At 39.9% G+C, this 25150-nt stretch overlaps 1 protein-coding gene across 3 annotated transcripts in view; it reads left to right on the top strand.

Moving 5' to 3' along the window:
- Window positions 1-25150, top strand: part of MARCHF6 (membrane associated ring-CH-type finger 6) — a 117108-nt gene that overhangs the window by 37125 nt on the left and 54833 nt on the right. For 2 of the 3 annotated variants that reach the window (XM_054018070.1, XM_054018069.1), the window contains exons 7-17: window positions 2817-3009; window positions 3546-3607; window positions 5436-5468; window positions 7019-7070; window positions 16251-16309; window positions 17172-17252; window positions 19463-19531; window positions 19629-19703; window positions 21083-21217; window positions 21748-21867; window positions 23241-23341. In XM_054018070.1, coding sequence (XP_053874045.1) covers window positions 2817-3009; window positions 3546-3607; window positions 5436-5468; window positions 7019-7070; window positions 16251-16309; window positions 17172-17252; window positions 19463-19531; window positions 19629-19703; window positions 21083-21217; window positions 21748-21867; window positions 23241-23341 — 980 coding nt within the window. The remainder of the gene's footprint in view (window positions 1-2816; window positions 3010-3545; window positions 3608-5435; window positions 5469-7018; window positions 7071-16250; window positions 16310-17171; window positions 17253-19462; window positions 19532-19628; window positions 19704-21082; window positions 21218-21747; window positions 21868-23240; window positions 23342-25150) is intronic. The other variant, XM_054018071.1, reaches the window with a different exon arrangement.

Here is a 25150-nt window from a genome sequence, read left to right as displayed (position 1 = left end):
TCCTCAGGGATACTGTTCCTGACAGCTTGTTAGTCCACCCTCTTGTGGAATATTGGTGTAAAGAGCTTCTACATCCAGAGTGGCCAGGATGGTGTTTTCAGGATGATCACCAATGCATTGTAATTTCCTCAGAAAGTTGGTGGTGTCTCGAAGATAGCTAGGAATGCTGGTAGCGTAGGGTCTGAGGAGAGCATCCAAATAGCCAGATAATCCTGCTGTAAGAGTGCCAATGCCTGAGCTGATGGGGCGTCCAGGATTTCCAGGTTTATGGATCTTGGGTAGCAGATAGAATATTCCTGGTCGGGGTTCTAGGGGTGTGTCTGTGTAGATTTGTTCCTGTGCTATAGCAGGGAGTTTCTTGAGCAGATGGTGTAGTTTCTTTTCTTAGTGGGGTCAGAAGATAGTGGCCTATAGAATGTGGTGTTGGAGAGTTGCCTGGCAGCTTCCTGTTCGTAATCCGACCTGTTCATGACGACTACAGCACCTGCTTTGTCAGCCCCTTCGATTATAATGGAATAATTCTTTGAGGCTGTGGATGGCATTTCGTTCTGTACGGCTGAGGTTATGGAGCAAGTGATGCTCTTTGTTCACAATTTCAGCTTGTGCACATCTGCGGAAGCACTCTACGCAGAAGTCCAGTTTGTAATTTCGACCATCAGGAGATGTCCACGCAGAATTCTTCTTGTAGTGTTGGTTGGAGGGTTCCTGTGGGTCAGTCGACTGTTCAGTGGTGTGTTGAAAATATTCCTTCAGTTAGAGACAGCAAAAGTAGGCTTCCAGTTCACCGCAGAACTGTATCATGTGCATGGTGGTGGTGGTGGGGCAGAAAGAGTCCCTGAGATAGGACAGACTCTTCTGCTGGGCTAAGTATGTGGTTGGATAGTTAAGCAATATTGTTGGGTGAGTTAAGGGTACCACTGTTGTAGTCCCCTGTGGCATGTAGGAATTTAGATAGTTTACTGTCCTTTTTCCTCTGTAGAGAAGTAAAGTGTGCATTGTAAATGACTTGTCTCGTGTTTGTAAAGTCCAGCCACATGGAAGTTTGTGTGGAAGGTTGATTTTGTATGAGTCTCCAGTTTTGAGAGCTCATTCTTGATCTTCTCCTGTTTGCTGTACAGGATGCTGATCGGGTGGTTCCTCAGTTTCTTTGAGAGTGTGTGGCACAATCTCTCACCATAGTCAGTGTAGTATGTCAATTGCAATGGATTTTTTACCTTCAGTCCATTTGGTATGATGTCCATCTGTTTGCACTTGGAAAGGAAGATGATGTCTGTCTATATCTGTGTGAATAGGAGGAGCCAGTAGGAGAACATTTCAATCTCCCTGGACATTCAATAACAGATTTAAAAGTAGCCATCCTTCAGCAAAAAAAACTTCAACAAAAAAACTTCAAAGAGAAACTGCAGAGCTACAATTCATTTGCAAACTTAACACCATTAATTTGGGCTTGAATAGGGACTGAGAATGGCTGGCTCACTACAAAAGCAATTTCCCCTCTCTTGGTATTGACACCTCCTCATCAGTTATTGGGAGTGGACCACATCCATCCTGACTGAATTGGCCTTGTCAACACTGGTTCTCCACTTGTAAGGTAACTCCCTTCTCTTCATGTGCCAGTATATTTATGCCTGTATCTGTAATTTTCACTCCATGCATCTGAAGAAGTGGGTTTTTTTTACCCATGAAAGCTTATACCCAAATAAATCTGTTAGTCTTTAAGGTGCCACCAGACTCCTCGTTTTTGTGGATAGAGACTAACATGGCTACCCTTCTGATACTTAGTCCTATGTAAATTCACCAGATCACAGCTGTAATGTGTACAATATACATTCCTGAACCGTAGATGTAGAATCTTACGGTAGTGTTTACTGTGATTATGCAGTAAATAATTTTCTAGCTATCATGGTTCTTATGACCCCCTATGTATATAATATATTAATTCTTTTAAAATAGGATTTAGTGCCTGTGAAGTTGAATTTGTAACCATAATAAAGCAAGTTTGAAGTGATGTGGTGAGGTCATTTTTTTTAAAATGACTACCTGAAAAATATTTGTTTCTGATAGAACAAAATTTTTCACTGGTCTATGGACAACTGGGTGATCTGTGGAACACTTACTGGTCATCTAGGGAGAGCTGGCTTGCATGTGGTGCTAGCTCTCCTTCTTTCCAGCCTTAAATTGCATTAAAGAAACTAAAAATATATTTTCCTAATAATACTTCCACTTCAACAATTGTAGTTGCCTGAGAACATCTCTTAAAGTTGTGTTCCATACTTTGGTAAAGTTTAAGTCTTCTGTGCTAGAATCCCTTTAAAACGGTATGTTCTGAATCATTTATTTTATTTTTAAATTTCATTTTTTTTCTCCATAACTATTGATGATCATAAGGGTCTGTCATCAGGAGAGAAATTGAATATTCACAGATTACTGTCAAATGCACAAACTCAAAAAAACCCCAAAAAACAAACAAACAAAAAAAACCAAAACACCTTTCCCCAACTTTTTCATAAGTATCAATTGTAATTATATAGATACAAAATGTTAACACAGAAATATGGTTCTTTAATTTAACAGTGTTCTTAAATAATGTATCTTTCTTGCATACCACTAAATTGAATCTCCAGAAATCCAATAAGATAGTGATACTGTCAACATTTTAGGAGGTATGTCATTGCCAAAAGCAATGGCTTGTGTTATGATTTAAGTGGAACCAAAAAAGTTGCCTTTGAATATGTTTGTTTTTCTGAACATTGATCAAAGCACAACAATACTTTAATTAATTTAAGTGACATTGCACTGAAATCTTGTCCCTGCAGGCTCAGGGGGTAGGAAATGGTGGAGGTGAAAATGCTGCACTTGATCAACCTGCTAACCCACCTGCTGAGAATGCAGTTGTAGGCGAAAACCCAGAAATTCAGGAAGAACAGGGAGATGAGGAAGAGGAAGACAATGAAGATGAAGAAGATGCTGTAGTCGAAGATGCAGCAGATGCAAACAATGGAGCCCAAGGTAACAGGTGACACAGAGCAGGAGCATTTCCCTAAAATGATCATATAAAATAGTTATTGAAAAGAAGTGAAAATGGAAATTCTACTTTTGTGGCTGACATCTACATTTGTAATTAACCTATATAGGGAAACTACCAAAGCCAGTAGGCTCAGAGTTCAGCCTGCTTACCTCATCTCGTGTGTGTTGCAATGTTTATGTAGTTTATTTTTTAATGAGCACTAAAACACTTTTTGCAGTTAAGAAAAAGCCAAAACTATAAGCAGCTCTGTGGTTTCAGGCATCCCTACAATAAGAAACTACTCTGCTTCTATTGTCAAAAGGGAAATGGCAGTAAGGAAATATTTGTTTTAACTTTTGAGGAGAAATTAAACTGTAAAGAGAATAATTACTTTTAAAATGTTCTTTTGACTTGTATCCCCATCTGATATACCGAATGAGCTAAATGGTGTTTTTGCTAGTTTAAATCATAATACAGCTCTGACTAATGTGCTGCTTTGCGTCAGTTGATACCTTTAACAATTATTATATCTCTGTAGATGACATGAATTGGAATGCTTTGGAATGGGATCGAGCAGCAGAAGAGCTTACATGGGAGAGAGTGAGTAAGCCATTCTCCTGAAGTATTCTGAGCTTTCTCAGTCACTGACTTGTATTTGAAATGACTTTAAACCTAATAGAAAATTGGTTCTGATACTTTGATTTCATGTAAAATTTGACTGTGATAGATATTAGTGACCCCAAAAAGTAATTACGTTAAAAATACTGTATACCGTATTAAGGAACAATTTAAAAAAGCATTTCCTTGATTACTGTGAAGAAACATCGCTAAGAACATCTTTCAACAAGGCACTTTTCTGAGATCTTCAGTTTTGCTCCTAAATTTGCCAGTAGATGTTAAATGGTGCATAGCTTAAAAAGTAATCTTTCTGTGAATATATGTATAGATATAGTAAAAATAAGTATACACTTTTATAAAATCAAACAAGAATATGTACAAGAATGATTTCCAATACAGGCTCATCTCATTTCGTTTTCTAGTTTATAAATTCCATAACTAAAACTTTCCCACAATCTGTAGTATGATACAATAAGGAGATGGAAAAGGTCCTCTGTTAACGATACAGAATGCTAACTGCATTGTCTTGTTTAATAGACATTTGGTCAAAAGGACTCAATATAAACTCAAATTTCTGACCCTTTCTTACCTATTGGACTTTCCTGAAAGGAGTAATTAGCTCTTTTGTTTTCTGCATAAACATTATGCTCACTTTTTTTAGTGATATATATATTCCAGAACTATCTTGCATACTTGAAAAATATTTTAATTATTTTCAAAAACTTTTCATGAATACATACGTTGTCTTCAGCATTTTACAAAGTTTAAATGCAATAGTCTCATAAACCTCTCTTAGATCTTCTGTGGCAGTCTGTGCGTTTGGGTATAGTCCCTTCTTGCCTTCCTGATGGGGACAGTACATTGAGAATTCTTGGTGGTGTCACCCTTGAATGTAAAGTTTGGAAGCTCATCTGAAATTTCAGCAGTAGTTTACATGATGTTTATTAAGTGAAATATCTGAGAACCATGAGACCTTGAAATATTAGCTTAAAATTTGACATACAAGAGAGCACCAAACTGTGAACGATTCCATTAATCTTGAAGTGAAGGAGTCTGGACTGGCATAGAAGATCTTAGAGGAGAGGGAAAAGAAAATTCCTTTAAAAATCTTTTTCCGTGTTTTGTTTTTTCCGTGTGCACTTTCTGAAAAATATGTACAACTAAACAGAGAATATTTTTCCCATCTGCAAGCCCATTCCTGTTTCAAACTTGAACAGCATGAGATATGACTGGTCTAGAACTGAGAGCTGTTTCTCCATTATATTCTTGATTAAATCTCATCTGCTCTTATTCTTTCATGGGTAATACTCTGCATCTAGAAAGCAAAATTATATTTACACAAATCTTGATATACAAGTTCTCTGACTTCAGATTTCATATGTATTTAAAATTCAGTTAAATCACTAAGTAAATGCTGAGGCTGCTATAATAAGATAAACAATTCATTTTCTGAGCTAAATTAAAATCTTCACTGTTCACATTCTTGAAACAGCACTCCCTCTGAAATAATCAGTTAAATTGTAGACTGTCTTTGGTTTACATAAACTACTATACATTTAAACAATTGTGTATTAAAACATTGCTGCCGTTGATTAGATTACAATACTGAACTAGACCGTTTGAGTTCCTTACTATAGGTTTAAAAACTTGTGTTGGGGAGCTGGTCTGATTGTCCAGTAGTATAAGGCATGCAGCTAACCAGGACAGTAAAAAGTAGGTTTGAAAAAGGGTGACCTTGAAGCTGGTTGTGGGAGTATGAAGATTTTTGAATATAGAACTGTGAATGAACTCAACTTTCTTTTATTCTTAGATGCTTGGGCTTGACGGATCTCTGGTTTTTTTAGTAAGTGAAGTCTTATAGTTCAAGAATAGTTTTTGCAGTAGGCTTATTTTTAAGGAAACTAATAACTTGTTTTATGTAGACTTTAAATAAAAAGTCTGTTCTGTAATGTATGAAGCAGATTTCAAATGTTGCATCGATGTGGTAGCTTTAAACAGATTTTCTTACTTTATCATAAACTTGATGTGTCATGCATTCACATGGATGATTTAATTTTTTGTGGCAATCAGATACCGCTGTGGTGGGTCCTCCATAAGGATACAAATTTCAAAAGGGCCTAAGTAACTTTGATATTTTTTTAGTGGGATTCAGTTCTTTTTGAAAACTCCATGCTAGATATTTGGGCCTTGTATACACTTAAAGCAGCAAAAAACTTTTAGAATTAGAATGCCAAAGCCCTCCTTGTGTAGTCACACCCCTTACCAACATAGTTATGTTGGTAAAATTTTATGCTTAGACCCAGCTTTAGGTAATATAGGCTACGCCGGTCATTAGTTACTTGTGCTTATCGCATTTTTAATTCTGTTGACGTGCAGCAATTTTCTTAGCTTTTATTGTTTAGACCAATGAAAGGAAAAGCTTAAATATAACCTATTGAGTTTTAAAAAAAAATCTCATAACAATAATGGGTTTAGCCAGTGGAGTACATCTAGTTAAAATGATTCCAGAGTTTCCTCCTATTTCTTAAGCTAAGGTTTTATTTTAGTAGAGCACTCTCTAAAAAAAAAAAAAAAAAAAAAAAGTGTGTACAAATATTTTTACACAGAACTTGCTGTTATTCATCTATTTTAAACTTAAATTTGCCCAAAAGTTTAGATTTTGTAAAAACAAGTTTTTATTTTATGATCAATAAAAACATTTCCACGCAAACATCCACATTCCAAACAGTTTTTAAACCAGAAGCATTCCTCTGCACTTTTTAAAATCCAGGCATTGCACCACTAAACCTGAAATTGACTACACTGGTTTTCATTGTCCTAGCTGAGAGAAATACAAGTAGTACATAAAGAACAAAAGGACAAGTACACTGAATGTTTAAAAAAAAATCACTGTTAATAGAGTACTGTGTTATTAGTAAGTTAGATAAACAAGTTTTGTTTATAATGTAAATATAGCCAACTGTGTCCCTTTAACTATAGCAATGACAAGCAAACACTTGCTATTATTAACCAAAGTAAGAAACAAGAATCCCTTTGCAAATTAAACTGGAAATAATTTTCCTCTTTTTTTGAAAATATAAATTCTTTGTACTTCTAAAGTAAGCATAAAAAGTAGTATAACTATTGCCATTTATATTTACAGACCTGGGTAGATTATCTGCAAAACACCCTTCCTAACCCTAGCCACAAAGAATTTCCATTATAGCTGCCATTTTCACTCACAACATTCACTTTCATTTTGGGGGCTGAAATTTAGAAAATTCTAAGCTTGCCACTTAGGAGAAGAAGGAATAATAATGAGCTAAGAACTCAAGTGCAGTCATTTGCTTATTATGTGATTTATATGTTTTTATCCCCAGCTTTTACTGAAATATGTTTTACTTTCTTCCCCAGGAACATGTCTTCTGGGTGGTGTCTTTAAACACACTGTTCATACTTGTGTTTGGTAGGTATTATTATTTGTTCTTATTTCAAAACTAGCCTTTTCTTTGTGAATTCTTGATAAAAATTGGTTTTTAGACCACTTTTATTCTCCGAGAAAAACAGTGAGTCTAATTTTTTAAAAAACTGAACCAGAATAAAAAGTGAATAATTAAATGTGAATAATAAACCTTTCTTACTAATCGTATTACACAGATCCTGCAAACACATGGATGTGAGTAGACCTCAGTGGATTACTTGCATCTTATTGTGTAATTTTAGTTCCCAACGTGGCATGTATTGCATCCAAGACAGATATGTTTTCCTTTTTATTTTGTTACTGAAAGTAATTTTTTTGGATTTGGTTTTAAAAAGTTTGAGCTGTTGCTTAAGCTTTATTGCTGTTAGTTAGAGCTGAGAACTATATATTTGTGGAATAATATTCAGGAGGGAATTCCTGGGAGTTACTTTATGAAGTTCCCCCCAAAATTGTGCGGACAGATGGGATATAATTTCCCTGCTTTCATTCTTCCCTAGATATTGCTAAATGACCTTTCAAGTGATACCTTTTGTGTCTGAGGCTCATAAAATCATTTCTGAAGAGAGTGTGTGTGTATATTTATTTATTTGTTTGTTTGCCCCCCATCCCTCCTCTGGAGTGCAGCAGACTACACACAGTGTCAATTATTGTTTTAAAAAAGTTTCCAGGAAGTTTATCCTGTTACTTTCAGTAAGGCCTTTCAATCCCATTCAAGTTGAAGATTGTGCTGTTCTGTCTGTACACTCAATGTACATGGGATAAAACACTAACATTTCCAGTAGAGTGCCCTTCATATCTGTTTGCTTTCCAAATGATGTTGCTTTCCTCCTTGGTTATGGTTAAGATTATTTTTGTTTAAATGGAAGATCAAGTGAACAGAATCCTCAGTCTCTCACCTCTTTTCTGTTAAAGGACATCATACACCTCTGGTACATGGGGTTTATCATAGGCTAAGGGAAGGAAAATCTGTGGGATCACTTTTTCTTAGATTATTGGCAGAACACTATTGTATTTTTGGTGGGAGATGTGTATTATGCTGGGCTTTAGGGGTAGCGTGTGAGAGGAACCAATGGATTCGCTGTCATAGGGACCCACAGGCTGAAATCACAAATGCCCCAGATGGATAGAAGGGGACCAGCAGCTATGGCGCATACTGTAGCCTTGAGACTGCAGTAGTTGTCTTGGAGCAGCTCCATTAGTACTCTGTACTTGGGAGGAGAGTTTCTTCCTCCAGAGAGTAGCCCTGCACCAAACCAGTACACTCAGAATTGCTGCAGTGGAGCAGGTTTGGTTAGAAGTGCACAAATGTGTGGTGTGGTGTGTTTTTTAAAAGACAATAGTAGTTATAGAAGGACCTATCTGCCTCCCTTTTTTGGTGGAGAAAAATTAATTCTGTCAATTGATTGACTTTTATTGTATTAACCTAGCAATATAGAAAGGATATTATATCTGGACTTTTCCACTGTAATCTGTAAAAAAGCCTTTGTTTTGGTATGTTGCATGCTTTTACCTCAATAACAGGTGGGATGCAGAAGACTCCAGTGATAGTCATGTACAGTTGAATAATATTGTTTTGTTCTGTTTCCATGCTGCTGATAAAGTTGATTTGCTCCCTTAAATATTTCAAAAACGGTTTGCCTCTTTGTTATGTTTTGGTGCAAGATATCGGGAATCACCTAATGTGAAAATATTTGTATTTTTGGGGCTTAAGAAAATTACCAGATACCCACTAGCCACAGTTAGATAAAGAAGATGAGGATATAGGGCTCCTCCAGAGAAGATGAGTGGCAGGTAGTAAAATGACCAGCCTGCATCCGTTAGCATGATGTTTCTCCCGAACTCTTACTCCTGGGGGGATTCTGTGTGACTGCGTGCCCACAGAAAACACCCCTCTCCCCCACCGAATTCCTATGCTTCCCTGCCGAAAATGGTAGGAAAGCAAAGGGAAGCCATGCCGGGGCGAGGGGGCACGCAACAATGGGTGCAGTTTGGGGAGAGGGATTGCCCCCCCAAACAGCGGCGAGGCATGTGGGGGCGCACGGCATTACGTGCCAATGCCGCCCCTCGTTTCTGCAAGCTCAGAGCTGCCCAGCTGAAGGAGGCTGCATCTCCGCTCCACTGACTCTGCAGCTGAATGCTGCCTCCTGGGTCCTAGTGCCAGTCGTGTCCGCTTCTGTGTGCTGGGAGCCTTCCTGTTTTCTGTGCAACAGTAAGTGCTGGCAGTGGCGCTGGGTAAGGAGCGTGGGGGAAAATGAGGGAAGGGGGTGGGGGGAAAGAAGGGTGGTGGAATAGGGCAGGGGGAGAGGAATGTAGGAGTGAGGGAGGGGGAGGAGGCATGGAGCAGTGTGGAAGGGGGATGAGATGGGGAAGAAAAGAGGATAGGGAGAAGTCAGAGCCTGGCATGCAGCGTCTCACTGGCAACAGCTGTGGTTCCCCCATTAAGCAGCCCCATCGAACCCTCACCCTATCAAGCTCTACCCCCCAACACTTGGACTCCTCTGAGCCCCCCACACTCAGACCCCCTACCCCACTGATCCCCAAGCAGCTGCACCTGGACCCCCACCCCATCAAGCCCCACTCCCCCAGCACCCAGACCCCACCCTGCTGAGCACCATCTCCTCACAGCCAGACTCCTCCGCACACACACTGAGCCCCAACCATCTTCACCTGGGTCCCCTGCAGCGTCCCATTGCCCCTGCACCCGGAACTCTCCAACAAGCCCCTGTGTATCCAGATCTCCCACTGAGCTACCCACACCCAGATTGCCCCACACAGGAAATCTCTCACCACAAACCTGGATCTCCCCACACTAAGCCCCTCCACACTTGGATCCTGCTGGGCTGAGCCAGCCCACCCACAACTGGCGCAAAGGGACAGGGCCCTGAGGTGTTTCTGGGGCAGGTCCAGCCCTTGCACTGTATCTGGGGCAGGTGCAGCCTCATTGCAGAGTCCTTGTCCCTGGGCGGGGGGCTTCAGGGTGATCTCCTACCTCAATGCAGCCAGTGGCCGGTGGAGCCACATTTAAATATTGACAAAATTTGCAGAATTTTGTAGAATTGTAAAATACTGCGCGCAGAATTTTAATTTTTTTGGCACAGAATTCCCTCAGGAGTAAACTCTACTTGGGATCTTGAGGAGTCCATCTTTCATATCAGCCTCTGACTAGCAAATTTTGGATAAACTGGATAAACTTGAACAAATTGGAGAAATGGTCTGAATTAAACAGGATGAAGTTTAACAAAGACAAATGCAAAGTGCTCCACTTCGGAAGAAAAAAATCAGTTTCACACATACAGAATGGGAAGAGACTGTCTAGGAAGGAGTACGGCAGAAAGGGATCTAGGGGTTATAGTGGACCACAAGCTAAATATGAGTCAACAGTGTGATGCTGTTGCAAAAAAAGCAAACATGATTCTGGGATGTATTAACAGGTGTGTTGTGAGCAAGACACGAGAAGTCATTCTTCCGCTCTACTCTGCTCTGGTTAGGCCTCAGCTGGAGTATTGTGTCCAGTTCTGGGCACCGCATTTTAAAAAAGATGTGGAGAAATTGGAAAGGGTCCAGAGAAGAGCAACAAGAATGATTAAAGGTCTTGAGAACATGACCTATGAAGGAAGGCTGAAAGAATTGGGTTTGTTTAGTTTGGAAAAGAGAAGACTGAGAGGGGACATGATAGCAGTTTTCAGGTATTTAAAAGGGTGTCATAAGGAGGAGGGAGAAAACTTGTTCACCTTAGCCTCTAAGGATAGAACGAGAAGCAATGGGTTTAAACTGCAGCAAGGGAGGTCTAGGTTGGACATTAGGAAAAAGTTCCTAACTGTCAGGGTTGTTAAACACTGGAATAAATTGCCTAGGGAGGTTGTGGAATCTCCATCTCTGGAGATATTTAAGAGTAGGTTAGATAAATGTCTATCAGGTATGGTCTAGACAGTATTTGGTCCTGCCATACGGGCAGGGGACTGGACTCGATGACCTCTCGAGGTCCCTTCCAGTCCTAGAATCTATGAATCTATGAATGTGCACCCCATCTAGCTGCCCAAAGGGCGAAAGAGTTTGGTGTCTCCTCCTCTTGAGAGGTGCTTGCTATTGTAAAGAGTGGAAGGTCTCCAGTAATGTGCTTTGTTCTCAGAGCCTCCTTGATATTGTGAGGAGACCATGAGAAGATGTCTCCACTTTTCCCTGAAGCCACCTTTTTTTGGAGTGGTCCTCCCCATCAATAAATCCCATAACTGCTTCTGCTATTGCTCAATACTTTCCCAAGTAGCAGTATGAAATTGTCCCGATTTGTTGTCAGTTTCATTATGTTGTTCTTATAAAAAGCACACGGGATCTTTTCAGGGAAAAGGCAATATGCCGTGTTTAATGAAAATATACCGTTCATAAGCCGAATTTTTTTTTTAGTAAAAAAGGAAAGCATCAGAGAAGGGGGTTGGCTTATGAACGAGCATAGTTCATATAGTCTCCCCCTCCCCCCAACAGAGGGGGCAAGGAGAGGCAGCAGAGCCAGAAGGGAAGAGTCTCTCCGCTTCTGGCCACGCTGTTCTGCTGCTCTCCCTTCAGCCTCCAGGAAGCAGCTGCAGCTCCAGGGCTGGCAGGCTGTGGCCGCACCGCCCGTCCCCGTCTCCCCAGAGCAGGCTGCGGCACCTGGCCCGCTGGCACACGCTGCAGCTGCGCCACCCAGCCTGCTGGAGCAGCTCCGGCCAGGCCAGAGAGATCCTCCCCTGGCCCGCCCCAGCTAAGGTGGGAAGGGATGGGATGTGGAGAGTGTGCGAGTCCTGGGCTAGGGGTGGGGTCATGTGGGGGGTGGTCACAGGGGTTACTCCCCTGACCTCCAGTTTCTCCCTCCCCCCAAAATTTCCCCACCAGTTGCTGTCCCAGCCCGCCAGGGTAAGCTGCTGGCAGGCCAGGACACTTTGTTTACTTAAGTTTACCTCCATGCCTGTGGACGCTCGAGGTAAACAAACCATCTCGGCCTGCCAGCAGCTTATCCTTATGGCCCGGGAGCCAAAGTTTGACGACCCCTGAATTATAGGGTTGGCTTATGAATGGGTCATAAAAAATTTCCATTTTTATTTCTCCATCTTGGGGGGGTTGGCTTATAAACGAACCAGCTTATGATCGCGTATATACGGTAACAATTTAGCATATGTATTCAAACACACACACACAGGTCCTGCAGATGGTCTTATAGTTACCAGTCTGTTGTAGCTCGAGTCAATCTAATGGCCAGTTAGATTGAGCACGAGTGAGGAGCTGGGTTCTGTCGGTCGCAATCGATGCTTTGCAGGACTGAACCCAGAGTTCTATGGCAAAACACCCCAGCTTTATAGTTGTAAATTCCCTTTCGTCTATGGATTTTGCAATGTCATTCTGTAATCGTTAGTCCTTAAATGGTGTTAATCTTGGGGTTTTCCGCTGTTATCTCTTATTTGTTGTCTCGCCTTCCGGGGTGTTTGCGTCACCTCTGAGGTTGTCAATGCTTCTAACTCGTTTAGTATCAGATACAGTGGATGTTTTCTGATTGTTTCCTGCTATAACTCCAAGTCTCTCACTTCTTTTTTCAGAGTAGCAGCCGTGTTAGTCTATATCCGCAAAAAGAACAGGAGTACTTGTGGCACCTTAGAGACTAACAAATTTATTAGAGCATAAGCTTTCGTGGACTACAGAAGTGGGCTGTAGTCCACGAAAGCTTATGCTCTAATAAATTTGTTAGTCTCTAAGGTGCCACAAGTACTCCTCCTGTTCTTTTCACTTCTTTTTGACCATCTGGACATCTGTGATGGCTTTCACACTCATTCTTAACCATGCACACATCCTTTACTCACACCAAACAATTTTACAGAGAATTTCAGACAGAATTACTTTTTAGAAAGGGTTATATGGTTACTAAAGGGATTACAAAGGAACCTTACACAACTTCGTTTGCAATGCAGATAAGAAACAAGACATTATAGCAAATACTGTAATGAAAACTTATCCTAAAACAAAAGGTGACCATAATCAGCCATAAGGATTGTTCTGGTCTGGTCCTGCCTTAACATCAGTTCAGACACAGGCAGCCTGTCTGATGCGTTTCTGCCAATGGCTCCTTAGACCATTCCTTTCTGTTATTCAAAAAGGGTGGCAGGCAGGATATGGTTAAATCATACATCAATACATTTAATACATGCTACATTATTATATCCTTCATTCTAAATTATCCAAAATACAAACATAAAATCCTACTACTACAACTACTGCCACAAAGTTTTAGGTAGTTCCAGGAGCCTGATTGTAAATTCATGTGGGCAATGCTGTACTTTTATAATTGGTATGCATTTTGAGAGGTTGTCTCAGCAACCCAAAGGATTGGACACATTATTTAAAATACATTGTACATAGCGCAGAAATAGATGGCTTAGGCCATACGCTTGCCAGGGAAAATGTCCCACTTGTAGTATGGGCTACATTTTTTTCAAGCAGTGTAATGATGTACACAATACTTAGCTTCCTGCTGTAAACAAGATATGGCATCTGCATTATATATGTGAAAACAAACTAGCACATCTAAAAAAGAAAATGAATATAGGGAATAATAATGCATGTTTTATTTACATAAAACCTAACACTTTCAATCATTTCTATTTAATATTAGAATTAGAAAAATCAGAAATTTCCTGATGGCAATGACAGGTTAAAAATAACTTTGATAATCATGTAGCACAATTTCTGACGTTTCATTAGGAGCTTTGAAATGAAGTTCTGTATTACCCAGTTATAAATTTAGTGCAGTTTAAAATAAATTTAAATCCGAAACTAAAGTTGTCAAGGGATACTGTAATTGTTTGGAATGAGTATTTTAAATTGTATATAATCTGTGAAAATCCTGCTTTGTAATTAACTTGAACTAGAACAAGTACATCATACTCCAAACACCTGACTAGCAACTAGGGATTGCACCTTTCAGTCAAGTTTGAGCTATGACTTTCTATGGAAACTTGATAGGAAGCATGCGTCTGACGAAGTGGGCATTCACCCATGAAAGCTTATGCTCCAATACATCTGTTAGTCTTAAAGGTGGCACAGGACCCTCTGTTGATAGGAAGCATTTTCTAGTGACTAAAACAAGGAACTGGGAATCAGGACTCCTGAATTTGATTTCTGACCCTGCCACTGTCTTGCAGTGTGTTCTTGAGCAAGTTACTTAAACTCTGACTCAATGTACACATTTTACAGATCACTAGAATACTCACAGGGAATTCGTGAGGCGTTCACACTTTGTTTCCAGGGGGACTGTCAGGCAGAAGTTGGGCCCATTTAAAAAAAAAATAAATAAAAAAAAGAAGCAGAAGAAAAAGGGGGAAAAAAAGAAACTAAAAGTAGTTTTGAAAACCGTACCTAATCCATGGTCCCAACTTTTAAGGTGATTCTCTCCCCTTTCTGCTGTTTGCAACTTAAGCAGGTCTAAATCTGAGTCTTTTGACTTTATAGGGACTTCTAGAGTGATGCTTCCTCTCAGCGTGTTCTCCTTTTTCCTGTGGAGAGATCCTGAGAAGTGGAGATTTTTTTTTCTCCCTGACTTTACACATTTGCCTCTTATGCTTACTAAGCCACATTGAGAGATCCTGAGGAGTGAAGAGCTCCATACTTTTCCCTTATCTTTCCTCACTGCCATCACCTACTGCCATTGATTCGATGGAAGGGATTTGGACAAGTGAAGAGTCTCTGCCAGGCATGCTGCTCCTGCTCTTTGACCCCATAGACAGGACTAGGGACTAAAGACTCCCATCTCCATCTTCCAAGTAGTCATGTGGAACAGATTAAGGGGTAGGCAATCTCCAATTCTCTTCATCTGATACAGTGGAGCAGATAGAGGTAGAGAATGAGAGCTTCCAGCTCTTGCTTCCCCTTTCTGCTTTGAGGGCTAGGAGAAAGCACGAGAAGGGATGCCAAGGGGGAACACGGATATCTTTTCTGCTTCAGACTTTTCTCTCCTAGCTCTAATAGGGGACCTGAGGGAGACTAAGGCCTGGTCTACACCGGGGGGGGGGTTCAAACTAAATTATGCAACTTCAGCTACGTGAATAACGTAGCTGAAGTTGACGTACTTAGATCTACTTACTGCTGTAAATCAAAGGCTGACACTCTCCCGTCAACTCCGCCTGTACCTCTTGCCCTGGTGGAGTACCAGAGTCGACGGGAGAGCGCTTGTCGGTCGATTTATCTCATCTAGACTAGACCCGATAAATCAACCCCCAATGGATCGATCGCTGCCTGTCGATCCAGCGGGTAATGTAGACAAGCCCCAAGAGAGCATACCTGACCCTACTGCACCTAACCACTTATGAGTCAATAATATGAGATCTTCAAGTGTGGGAAAAGAAGACTCCCTCATGACTGCTTCCTTCCTAAACTCTGGGAGTGGGTGGGAGGAATCTTTAGGATTGTGAATGAGATACCATCCTTGGCTCAGTGATCTGGGAAAAGGTGACAGACCTCTTAAAAGCTCCCCTTCCTGACTCCTTCGTTGGAGTGTGTCTTACCTTCCCCCTGATATATTTTCTTCTTTGCTCCCTTCCCGGACTTCTGCAGGAACTGCGTTTCTCTGGACAATCCCCAAATCTTTAAATCCTTAAATTTCAAATGTCAGATTCTTAAATTATGTTTACTAAAAGGGAAAGTAACACCCAACTGATCTATGAAAGAGCAACTCCACTCTTCTGTAGTGGTTGGGGAAAGGCATACAGGCAGATTCCTATAGCAGCGTAGAAGACTTCTATAAAGCTAATGAATGAAACTAGGAAATAAAGCTGATTCAGAGCACTGTCAAATGAAAGCTGAATAAGGAACAAAATCATTGTTCCCATTTTTCAGTTGTAGTAATCATAGATTACTTGTAATATTGCAAGTTAAAAAAAAATTCAGAGAAATGAGTCTTGAGCTACATTACTCCTTAAAAGTTTGCAATGTGATTTATTAGTCTTGAGTGCCACGGAAATGTCAAGTTTTATAATGAAACTTTCAAACTACATTGGATGGATAGTTACTTTTTTGTCCACTTTGTTAAACTGGTGAAAATTCAAACTATTGCCACGCCACAGAACAGAGACTTTTCAGCATAAGTCTCACATTGTATTTGATAGAGCAATTTTTATCATTTTCTCCATCCCCCTTCATGTTTTCCAGCTTTTTGTCCTTACCACATTGGTCACTTCTCTGTTGTTGGCCTGGGTTTTGAGGACTATGTAAGTATGGTTATTTTATAATTTTGATGTTTTAAATTCTTCAAAATGTGTGCAACATAAAATGGTTGTGTTTTATAGGAACCCCTGATTTTTACTCTAGGACAACAGAACAGCCTGGGAAGTTGTCCTTGTCTTCATTCTAGGACCTTTCTTTGCTTTTAACTGTTTACCCTCCCCCCAAACTTCATTATTGTAATACCTGTCTAAGACTCCCCCTTTGTAAGGTCACTGAATTTGGCTTTTTAATATTATATTTTTATAAAATCTAATATATTTTATGGTGGTGTTCCTTGATTGCATGGGGGATAATGCTTCATAAATTACTATTGGGGGGAGGGATAGCTCAGTGGTTTGAGCATTGGCCTGCTAAACCCAGGGTTGTGAGTTCAATCCTTGAGGGGGCCACTTAGGGATCTGGGGCAAAATCTGTACTTGGTCCTGCTAGTGAAGGCAGGGGGCTGGACTCGATGACCTTTCAACGTCCCTTCCAGTTCTAGGAGATGGGATATCTCTAATTATTATTGTTATTAGTGAATGCCAGGCAAAGGAGTAGGATATATGGCAGCTCCTCCTGCAAGGCTGGCAGCTTTGCATTATGTGGTTTTTCTAATGGATGCAAACTTATTTTCCACTTTTTTTGTTGAGGATGCCAAATGATTAGTAAAGAGAGTTTATTGATTAAATATTTGTCCTACTCATGGTGTAGTGTAAAGCAGCCTAGGAACCTTGTAATTCCAAATCCCAGCTGCCCAAGTGGACTCTGTCATTAATATTGAAAGAGGACTGAACTTTTTGAGGAATAAAAACTAACTAAAATTTAATGGAAAATATTTAAAATTTCCTTTTTTTTTTCCCCCCCCAGGTTCAAGCATCTCACTTTGAAGGCCTAATTACAACAATAGTTGGCTATGTGCAGCTAGCAATAACTCTAATTGTTTGTCATGTATCCTTTCATAAGTAGTTGCCTGACTCTGTCTTTAATTCTGTCTGTGGATCATTATCTTTAGCCATGTTGAGATCAGGGTTAGAAATGAAGCAGGAGCACTTTCTTTCTCTTTTCGCTTTGTTCTTATGATGAAACAAAGAAAAAAGGTCTGTTTTAGGTAAAAATTTGGATAAAATCTGTTTAAGTGCTTGACCATCCAAACTTAATTTCAAAACAGGCTGCATATTCAGAACAATAACAGCTTTGAGACTTCACTCAGCCCAGTTTTCCACATATGATAGTCTGTTTTATGGGAATGACATTGGAGAGGTCTTAACATGGAATCAGCTTCTTCCCCAGCTGACTGTCAGCTAACCAGGATAAAATTTCACAAGGCCGTAGATGGAATGCATTGCTTTCTTCCTGAATGGCAGATCCCTTTCTGGAGGTCAGCCAAAGAAAAGGGACAGTGTGGTACAAATATTTCCGCCCTCTTCACTAGCCACTAAAATACTAAAGGGGTGTCCCTTGTTCACCATACACCATAATAGTCCAGAAAGAATTTTGCAGCAGTTTTAGGGACTGCATTCAACGTTAAACTTGAGAAACGTGCTTAAAAGCTTTGCAGAAATGAAGTCATGATTGGGAGGGTAAGAGTGCCCCTGTGATCTGGCAAGGCTTGCAATTATAATTTTTGTGATCTAGCCTGATAGACAGGTATGGAGCCATCCATTTCTCTCCACACGTAGGCTTCTTGTGGGCTACACAGCTGCAGCAGAGATAGAAATAGGCGTACAGAATAATAACTAGGATTTGTGCCACGTGGGATGGGAAGCTCATCTACATAAGTTCTCCTGTTTCAGGCAGCTTCTCCGGATATGTTTAGCCAGCATGGGTATTCAGAAACATGCTGCCTCTGCTTGAACTAGCATGCTAGAAATAGTAGTGTGAATACGGTCTCATGAGCTGGCCGCCAGAGTACAAGCCCATCTGACCCATTAGGTACATACTTGGAGGGCTAGTCTGTGCTGTAGTCCATGCTGCCATGACCACACTGCTATTATTGTTTGAGGTAGCTTTGATCTGTACTTACGCATGCTGCAGTCACACCTCCTGACTGCAGTATAGACATACCCTTAGTATGTCTTCCTTGGTTTCTGCACCAGGCCAGTAGCATTCAGAGCTTTGTGCAACTTGAATTGCTCTTGGGTAGCAATTCACTTGGCTGCGCTGGAGAGATTGAAGTGACTGTTACCGCTATCTTAGGGTTTTGAAAGTCTGGGGAGACTTGGTCACAGACAAAACTGTGTATGCTTTAAAAAGATTAAATTGATTTCTGTTTGAAGGAGTAAATTTATTTGCTATTTAACACACTATATTGCAGTAGCACTTAGAGGCCACAGTCAGGTTGGGCCTTGTTGTGATAGGCACAGTACAAATACAGTAAAGTATTTGATGCCATGTCTCTCTTGAGATCCTCTGACCTACTAAAAGGAGACCGTTATCCAGGAATTTAAAGATATGTAGGCATTGTGCTCAGGGTTGCAACACGTTAATGATTTAGGAGCTTAAATCTCATTTTTGAAAGGGATTTAGACTCTTGGGAGCCTAAATCTCATTGACAGTCAATAGGATTTAAGCTCGTAAGTGTCTAAATCCCTTTTTAAAAATTATATTTAGGCTCCTAAATCACTTAAGAGTTGCAATCCTGAGCACCACAACACCTAAATACTTTTAAAATCCTGTGACTAAATTTTCCAAAAAACCTGACACACACACACTAGCTCTGCTGTGAAGAGATGAGAATTTCTCTGACCCCATTAAAATGCATATTACATTAGACCTCCAGACTTGTAACTGCACTGTTAAACTCTTGGTGGTAAATATTCCTGCATAATTTTTTTCAAAAGTGATTTCTGGTATCTCAGTTTTCAGTCCCCAACTTCAGATGCCTTTGAAAGAGGGCTTGATTTTCAGAGGATGGGTGCTTAGCACTTTGGTAAACAGGTCCCTTTAAGGTGTTTTAAATTAGGCACCCAAAATCATCATTACTTGTGAAAGATTAGAACCCCAGCAATAGTATTCACACTTTCACATTAGTGCTTGACTCTTGCAGAATTTCCTGCTATAAAATCTAGATTACACAGTTGCTGATATAAATTGTATCATACTCTCCTGGTCCTGTTACAACATTTCATTTAGTATATTTCCTTGACCAGAGTATGTAGGGTTTGGCTGCGCTTGTAAAATTCCAAAGATCACGTCACTTATTGGGAGTCTGCTATATTGTTGTTAAGGTAATTATAGGCTTCTGAAAGCAAAAGGTTTTCAACTATAATTTTGTTAGTGATTTATTCATAGTTACTGAGTAATTTTTTTTCCTTTTCCCTGAAGGTTTCCTTATTAGTGGTTGTAGAAATTGGTGTGTTCCCCCTTATCTGTGGCTGGTGGCTGGATATATGCTCTTTGGTAAGAACAGAAATTATTGGAATGTAGGCCAAGTCTTACACTGTTTTTTTTTTCTGAGGAGAAAGTTCTTTTGCCCTGGAGAAAAAAAAAATTGATATAAACTGGACTTGCAGAAAATGTCTCTTCGCTTTTATTTTTTATACTTTCATTGTTTCAGAGGTCAAAGGTAGTTTGTTCTAACGCACGGTGCAATACAAAGTCTATGTTCCTGTAGGCAGTTAAAGTCTACAATCTACGTTTAAAACAGAGGAAAAAAACCATCATTACATTTTTTGAAACAGTTACAAAACACTGTGAAAAGTCACTTCTCTGCTATGCTAAATGTCTTACCGGCAACTCCATGACTGAGTTTTCTTTATTTGGCTACCTGTGGGGAAATTCATACATGGTTCATCTTGTGGTATTACTATGAATTTTTCCTTCTGTGTATTGAATGCCATATGAGAGAGACTATTTTTATTGTAGTCTGGGGCAGTGGTTCTCAACCAGGGATCTGGGGCCTCCTGGGGGCCCGCGAGCAGATTTCAGGGGGTCCACCAAAATAAACCAGAGAGGGGCCGGCATTAGACTTGCTGGGGCCCAGGGCAGAAAACCAAAGCCTGAGCCCCATCACCTGGGGCTGAAGCCGAAGCCCAAGCAGCTTAGTTTTGTGGGTCCTCCTGTGACATGAGACCCTGGGCAACTGCCCTGCGTGCTACCCCCGAATGCCAGTGGCTTTTAATGTACTGGATATGCAGAAAAACAGGCGCAGGTGGACCGTGGAACTTTTATAGCATGTTGGGGGAAGGGGGGCTCAAAAAGAAAAAGGTTGAGGACCCTGGGTCTAGGGAGTGCAGGGGAAAGGAAGGGGAAATTATCATAACTTTTAAAATGTCACTTCCCCAAAAGCTAATATAAGAGATTACTATTAAATGTTTATATGGGAAAAAGCAACCATTTTGCTCTCAGCATTAATAAGATACCCTATTTCTAATGAGAATAAGTGTACAGTACAGTTTAGTATCAGCTGATATGCTCATGCTGATATGCTTTGTAGTATTCTATATTAAATGTTAGTGTTTTCCTTGTTTTAGTTTCCTTCCCATTCTTAAAACTATGTGGAGTAGAGAAATATGTCACTATTTGCCATCTCCAGCGTCAGTGCTATAAGTATGTTGTAAGAACTGTGTAGTTTTCAGTGGCACTTATGACTTAAATAGACGTTTTTGTTTTCTTGAATGCTCCTCTAAATATTTATAGTTTTGCAATAGGTTGAGATTATTTAAATGTAATATATAATCCAATTTAACCCTATTTGCTAGGTACAAATGGGGTAAATTAAATGGTTAACCAAGGAAGAGTATTTGGTAAACGTTAATCGTATGTACTTTTTTGTATAGGAAATGTTTGATGCTACTTTGAAAGACAGAGAGTTGAGCTTTCAGTCTGCCCCTGGTACCACAATGTTCCTACACTGGTTAGTGGGAATGGTTTACGTCTTTTACTTTGCATCTTTCATTCTCTTACTGAGAGAGGTAAGTTCTTATTCAGGTGAGATGATTATAAAATATATTTGAACAACTTTATGTACTGAAGAGTTCATTAGCTCTTCCCCATCTGTGTGTTTCTGTTATGATGTTTTTAATACATATCAGGCTTCAAAATTTTTCTGCCTTAAAAATTGAACAATCATGCTGGTTACAAGTGAATATGGGAACACCCTTAGGGTGCTAGCCAATTGCATGCAAAGGAGTTTTTAATATGGATGCTGCTTTTGTTTAAATACTTCTTAGTATCTGTGAACTGAAATTTATTTGAAAGTAAAGATTTTTAGTTAAAATGTTTCCACTGTGGCCTAGTAGTAATGCTTTGCAGTGTTCTTCTGAACCTCTCATTGTTGACTCTTGTATTGAAAAGTTCTTCATATTTATATCTCACAGCCTAGTTGCTTCTAACACCTTTTTTCCAACAGAAATCTAACTCTGTTAATTAGACAACATGCTAATAATTCTTACGTTGCTTGCATTTTTGTCTTTTTAAACTCAAACGTAAATATCTGTTTCAGGTACTGAGACCTGGTGTCCTGTGGTTTCTGAGGAATTTGAATGATCCAGATTTTAATCCAGTTCAGGAAATGATTCACTTGCCCATTTATAGACATCTCAGGAGGTTTATTTTATCAGTGGTAAGGACTTTTTTCAAACTTGTCCTTGAATAATTTATATTCATTTCTTTCTTGTTGTTGCAAATACAGTGCTAGCCTAGCTGCCGTTTTGAATATTAACATGTTTAACTTTCCTTTTTGATGTGTGTTCATTTTTTAGTTACTAAAATAAAACTGAAGTTTCCTTCTTCAGAGGTGTTAGTTGTAACAGATGCCCCACTTCAGATTATCTGAAATGCTGGTGGGAAATTTTTAATTAAAAGTTTTAAAATGTTTGTCTAGTACAGACAATCACAAATCTTCCTCTTGTGCTAAAGCCACAATGACTGCTTGTATCACTAGCCAACAGTTACTTTATTACTATGGATGGTGGAGGTGGTCCCTTGAGGTCACGGTGCTGGTCTAAGCCATTTATTGCAACAAACATTCTGGGTCCCAATTCAGTAGAGATGGGTCTGATTCGTGTTCCTGTCTGTCTTCGGGTGGACCATGATGGCCTGGGCAGTGGTATCTACTACCAGATGTAGCTGCAGGCTGTTGAATTATTGGGGAAACACCTAAAGTCTTTCCTGGCCTCCCCAAGCACTTTCCAGATGTTCACCCTGATGTCTGTCTGGAAGGCCTTTAAAGCAACATCTCAGATGGCCTGCTTTGGCACTGGTTTTGCAGATACAGGCCCTGAAGACTGCATACCTTTGAAACAGACTGCTGTATGGGATACTGTGATGCTGATATACCGTTAACACATCAACATCCTCTGTACCTTGTTGGATCACCCTAGTGGTGCTCAGCATACACTCTGAGGGTAAGACCTCCCTGCCATATGGAGAGGAGTGCTGGTCAGTCATGCTTAGGACTCTAGAAAACAGCAGGATGTATTGGCCTTTTGTCATCTTATAGCCACACTGCTTTGGCTGCATCAGGGATGTATGTGCCACATCAAATGACCCAAACTTAGTCCAACATATAGTTCTTTTTAAAGCTCTCAAATGCATGGGTTAGCAGAATATAATGGAATTGTTTTTTGCCTAGTGAATCAAGAAATGAAGCTCTTGGCTAATTATCATTCTCTGAAGGTATGAGTTGAAATGATTTCAGAACCTTCATTAGACTCGCAGTGGTACCATGGGCCCCATGAATGATGATCAATTACAGCTTATATATTCAGAGATTAAACAACTTTCTCTTCTAGTTTATACATTTATTTCTCTTTATGGAACATAGACTACCAAAATTTGAGAGGAACAGGTTTTAATTTAATCATGGACCTTTGTCATACCTTAATTCAAAACCTTTGCAGATGGTTTACATCTTCATTGGCCCATCCATATAAAAAATAAGGCCTCATATGAGTCTTGTAGATATAATATGTATTTGTAATTTTCTTGTTGCAGATCGTCTTTGGGTCAATTGTCCTGCTCATGCTTTGGCTTCCTATACGTATTATTAAGTATCTCTTGCCTAATTTTCTTCCATATAATGTCATGCTCTACAGGTAAGTTTTTATTTTCATTCTGAAAGATGTTTTTGGTGATTAGACAGAGTCCTCCTTGCGTACTTCTCAAAGGCCATGTCTACACTTACAAGCTTACAGCAGCACAGCTGTACCAATACAGCTGTGCCGCTATAAGAGTGCTCATGTAGCCGCGTTATGCCCATTGACATAATAAAACAGCTCAACGAGTAGTGGTAGCTGTGTCGGCTGGAGAGCACTTATGCTGGCAAAACTTATGGCGCTCAGAGGGGTGTTTCTTCAGTGTATTTTCCACTCCATGCATCTGATGAAGAGGGTTTTAGCCCACAAAAGCTTATGCTCAGATAAATTTGTTAGTCTCTAAGGTGCCACAAGTACTCCTGTTCTTTTTGCTGATACAGACTAACACGGCTGCTACTCTGAAATAAGTGCTAGTGTAGACATGGCATAATTGTACCACTTTCACCATTACTTTGACATTGCATTCAGGCATGTAGAAATTGAACAAATTATTAGTTTTACTCTATAGATTAGATACGCCATAGGTTATCATCATGCTGTAGTGGGGGGAAGTGGTTAGGGCTGTCCATAAATTGCAGTTAACTTACATGATTAACTCAAAAATTAATCGCACTGTTAAACAATAGAATACCAATTGAAATTTATTAAATATTTTTGGATGTTTTTCTGCATTTTCAAATATATTGATTTCTATTACAACACAGAATACAAAGTGTATAATGCTCACTTTATATTATTATTTTTATTACAAATATTTGCACTGTAAAAATGATAAACAAAATAAATAGTATTTTTCAATTCACCTCATACAAGTACTGTAGTAGTACTGTAGTACTCTTTATCCTGAAAGTGTAACTTGCAAATGTAGGGGGTTTTTTTTGTTACATAACTGCGTTCAAAAAGAAAACAATGTAAAACTTTAGAGCCTACAAGTCCACTCAATCCTACTTCTTGTTCAGCCAATCACTAAGACAAACAAGTTTGTTTCCATTTACGGGAGATAATGCTGCCTGCTTCTTATTTATAATGTCTCCTGAAAGTGAGAACAGGTGTTCGCTTGGCACTTTTGTGGCCGGCATTGCAAGGTATTTACATGCCAGATATGCTAAACATTCGTATGCCCCTTCATGCTTCGGCCACCATTCCAGAGAACAGCTTCCATGATGATGATACTTGTTAAAAAAATGCGTTAATTATATTTGTGATTGAACTCCTTGGGGAAGATTCATAGATTCATAGATTATAGGACTGGAAGGGACCTCGAGAGGTCATCGAGTCCAGTCCCCTGCCCGCATGGCAGGACCAAATACTGCCTAGACCATCCCTAATAGACATTTATCTAACCTACTCTTAAATATCTCCAGAGACGGAGATTCCACAACCTCCCTAGGCAATTTGTTCCAGTGTTTAACCACCCTGACAGTTAGGAACTTTTTCCTAATGTCCAATCTAGACCTCCCTTGCTGCAGTTTAAACCCATTGTTTCTGGTTCTATCCTTAGAGGCTAAGGTGAACAAGTTCTCTCCCTCCTCCTTATGACACCCTTTTATATACCTGAAAACTGCTATCATGTCCCCTCTCAGTCTTCTCTTTTCCAAACTAAACAAACCCAATTCTTTCAGCCTTCCTTCATAGGTCATGTTCTCAAGACCTTTAATCATTCTTGTTGCTCTTCTTTGGACCCTTTCCAGTTTCCCCACATCTTTTTTAAAATGCGGCGCCCAGAACTGGACACAATACTCCAGCTGAGGCCTAACCAGAGCAGAGTAGAGCGGAAGAATGACTTCTCGTGTCTTGCTCACAACACAC

This window comes from Malaclemys terrapin, chromosome 2, assembly GCF_027887155.1.
Source record: "Malaclemys terrapin pileata isolate rMalTer1 chromosome 2, rMalTer1.hap1, whole genome shotgun sequence".
Classification (NCBI taxonomy): Eukaryota; Metazoa; Chordata; order Testudines; family Emydidae; genus Malaclemys; species Malaclemys terrapin.
The sequence above is the reverse complement of the archived record's forward strand: the minus strand, read 5'-3'. Positions and strand labels throughout refer to the sequence as shown.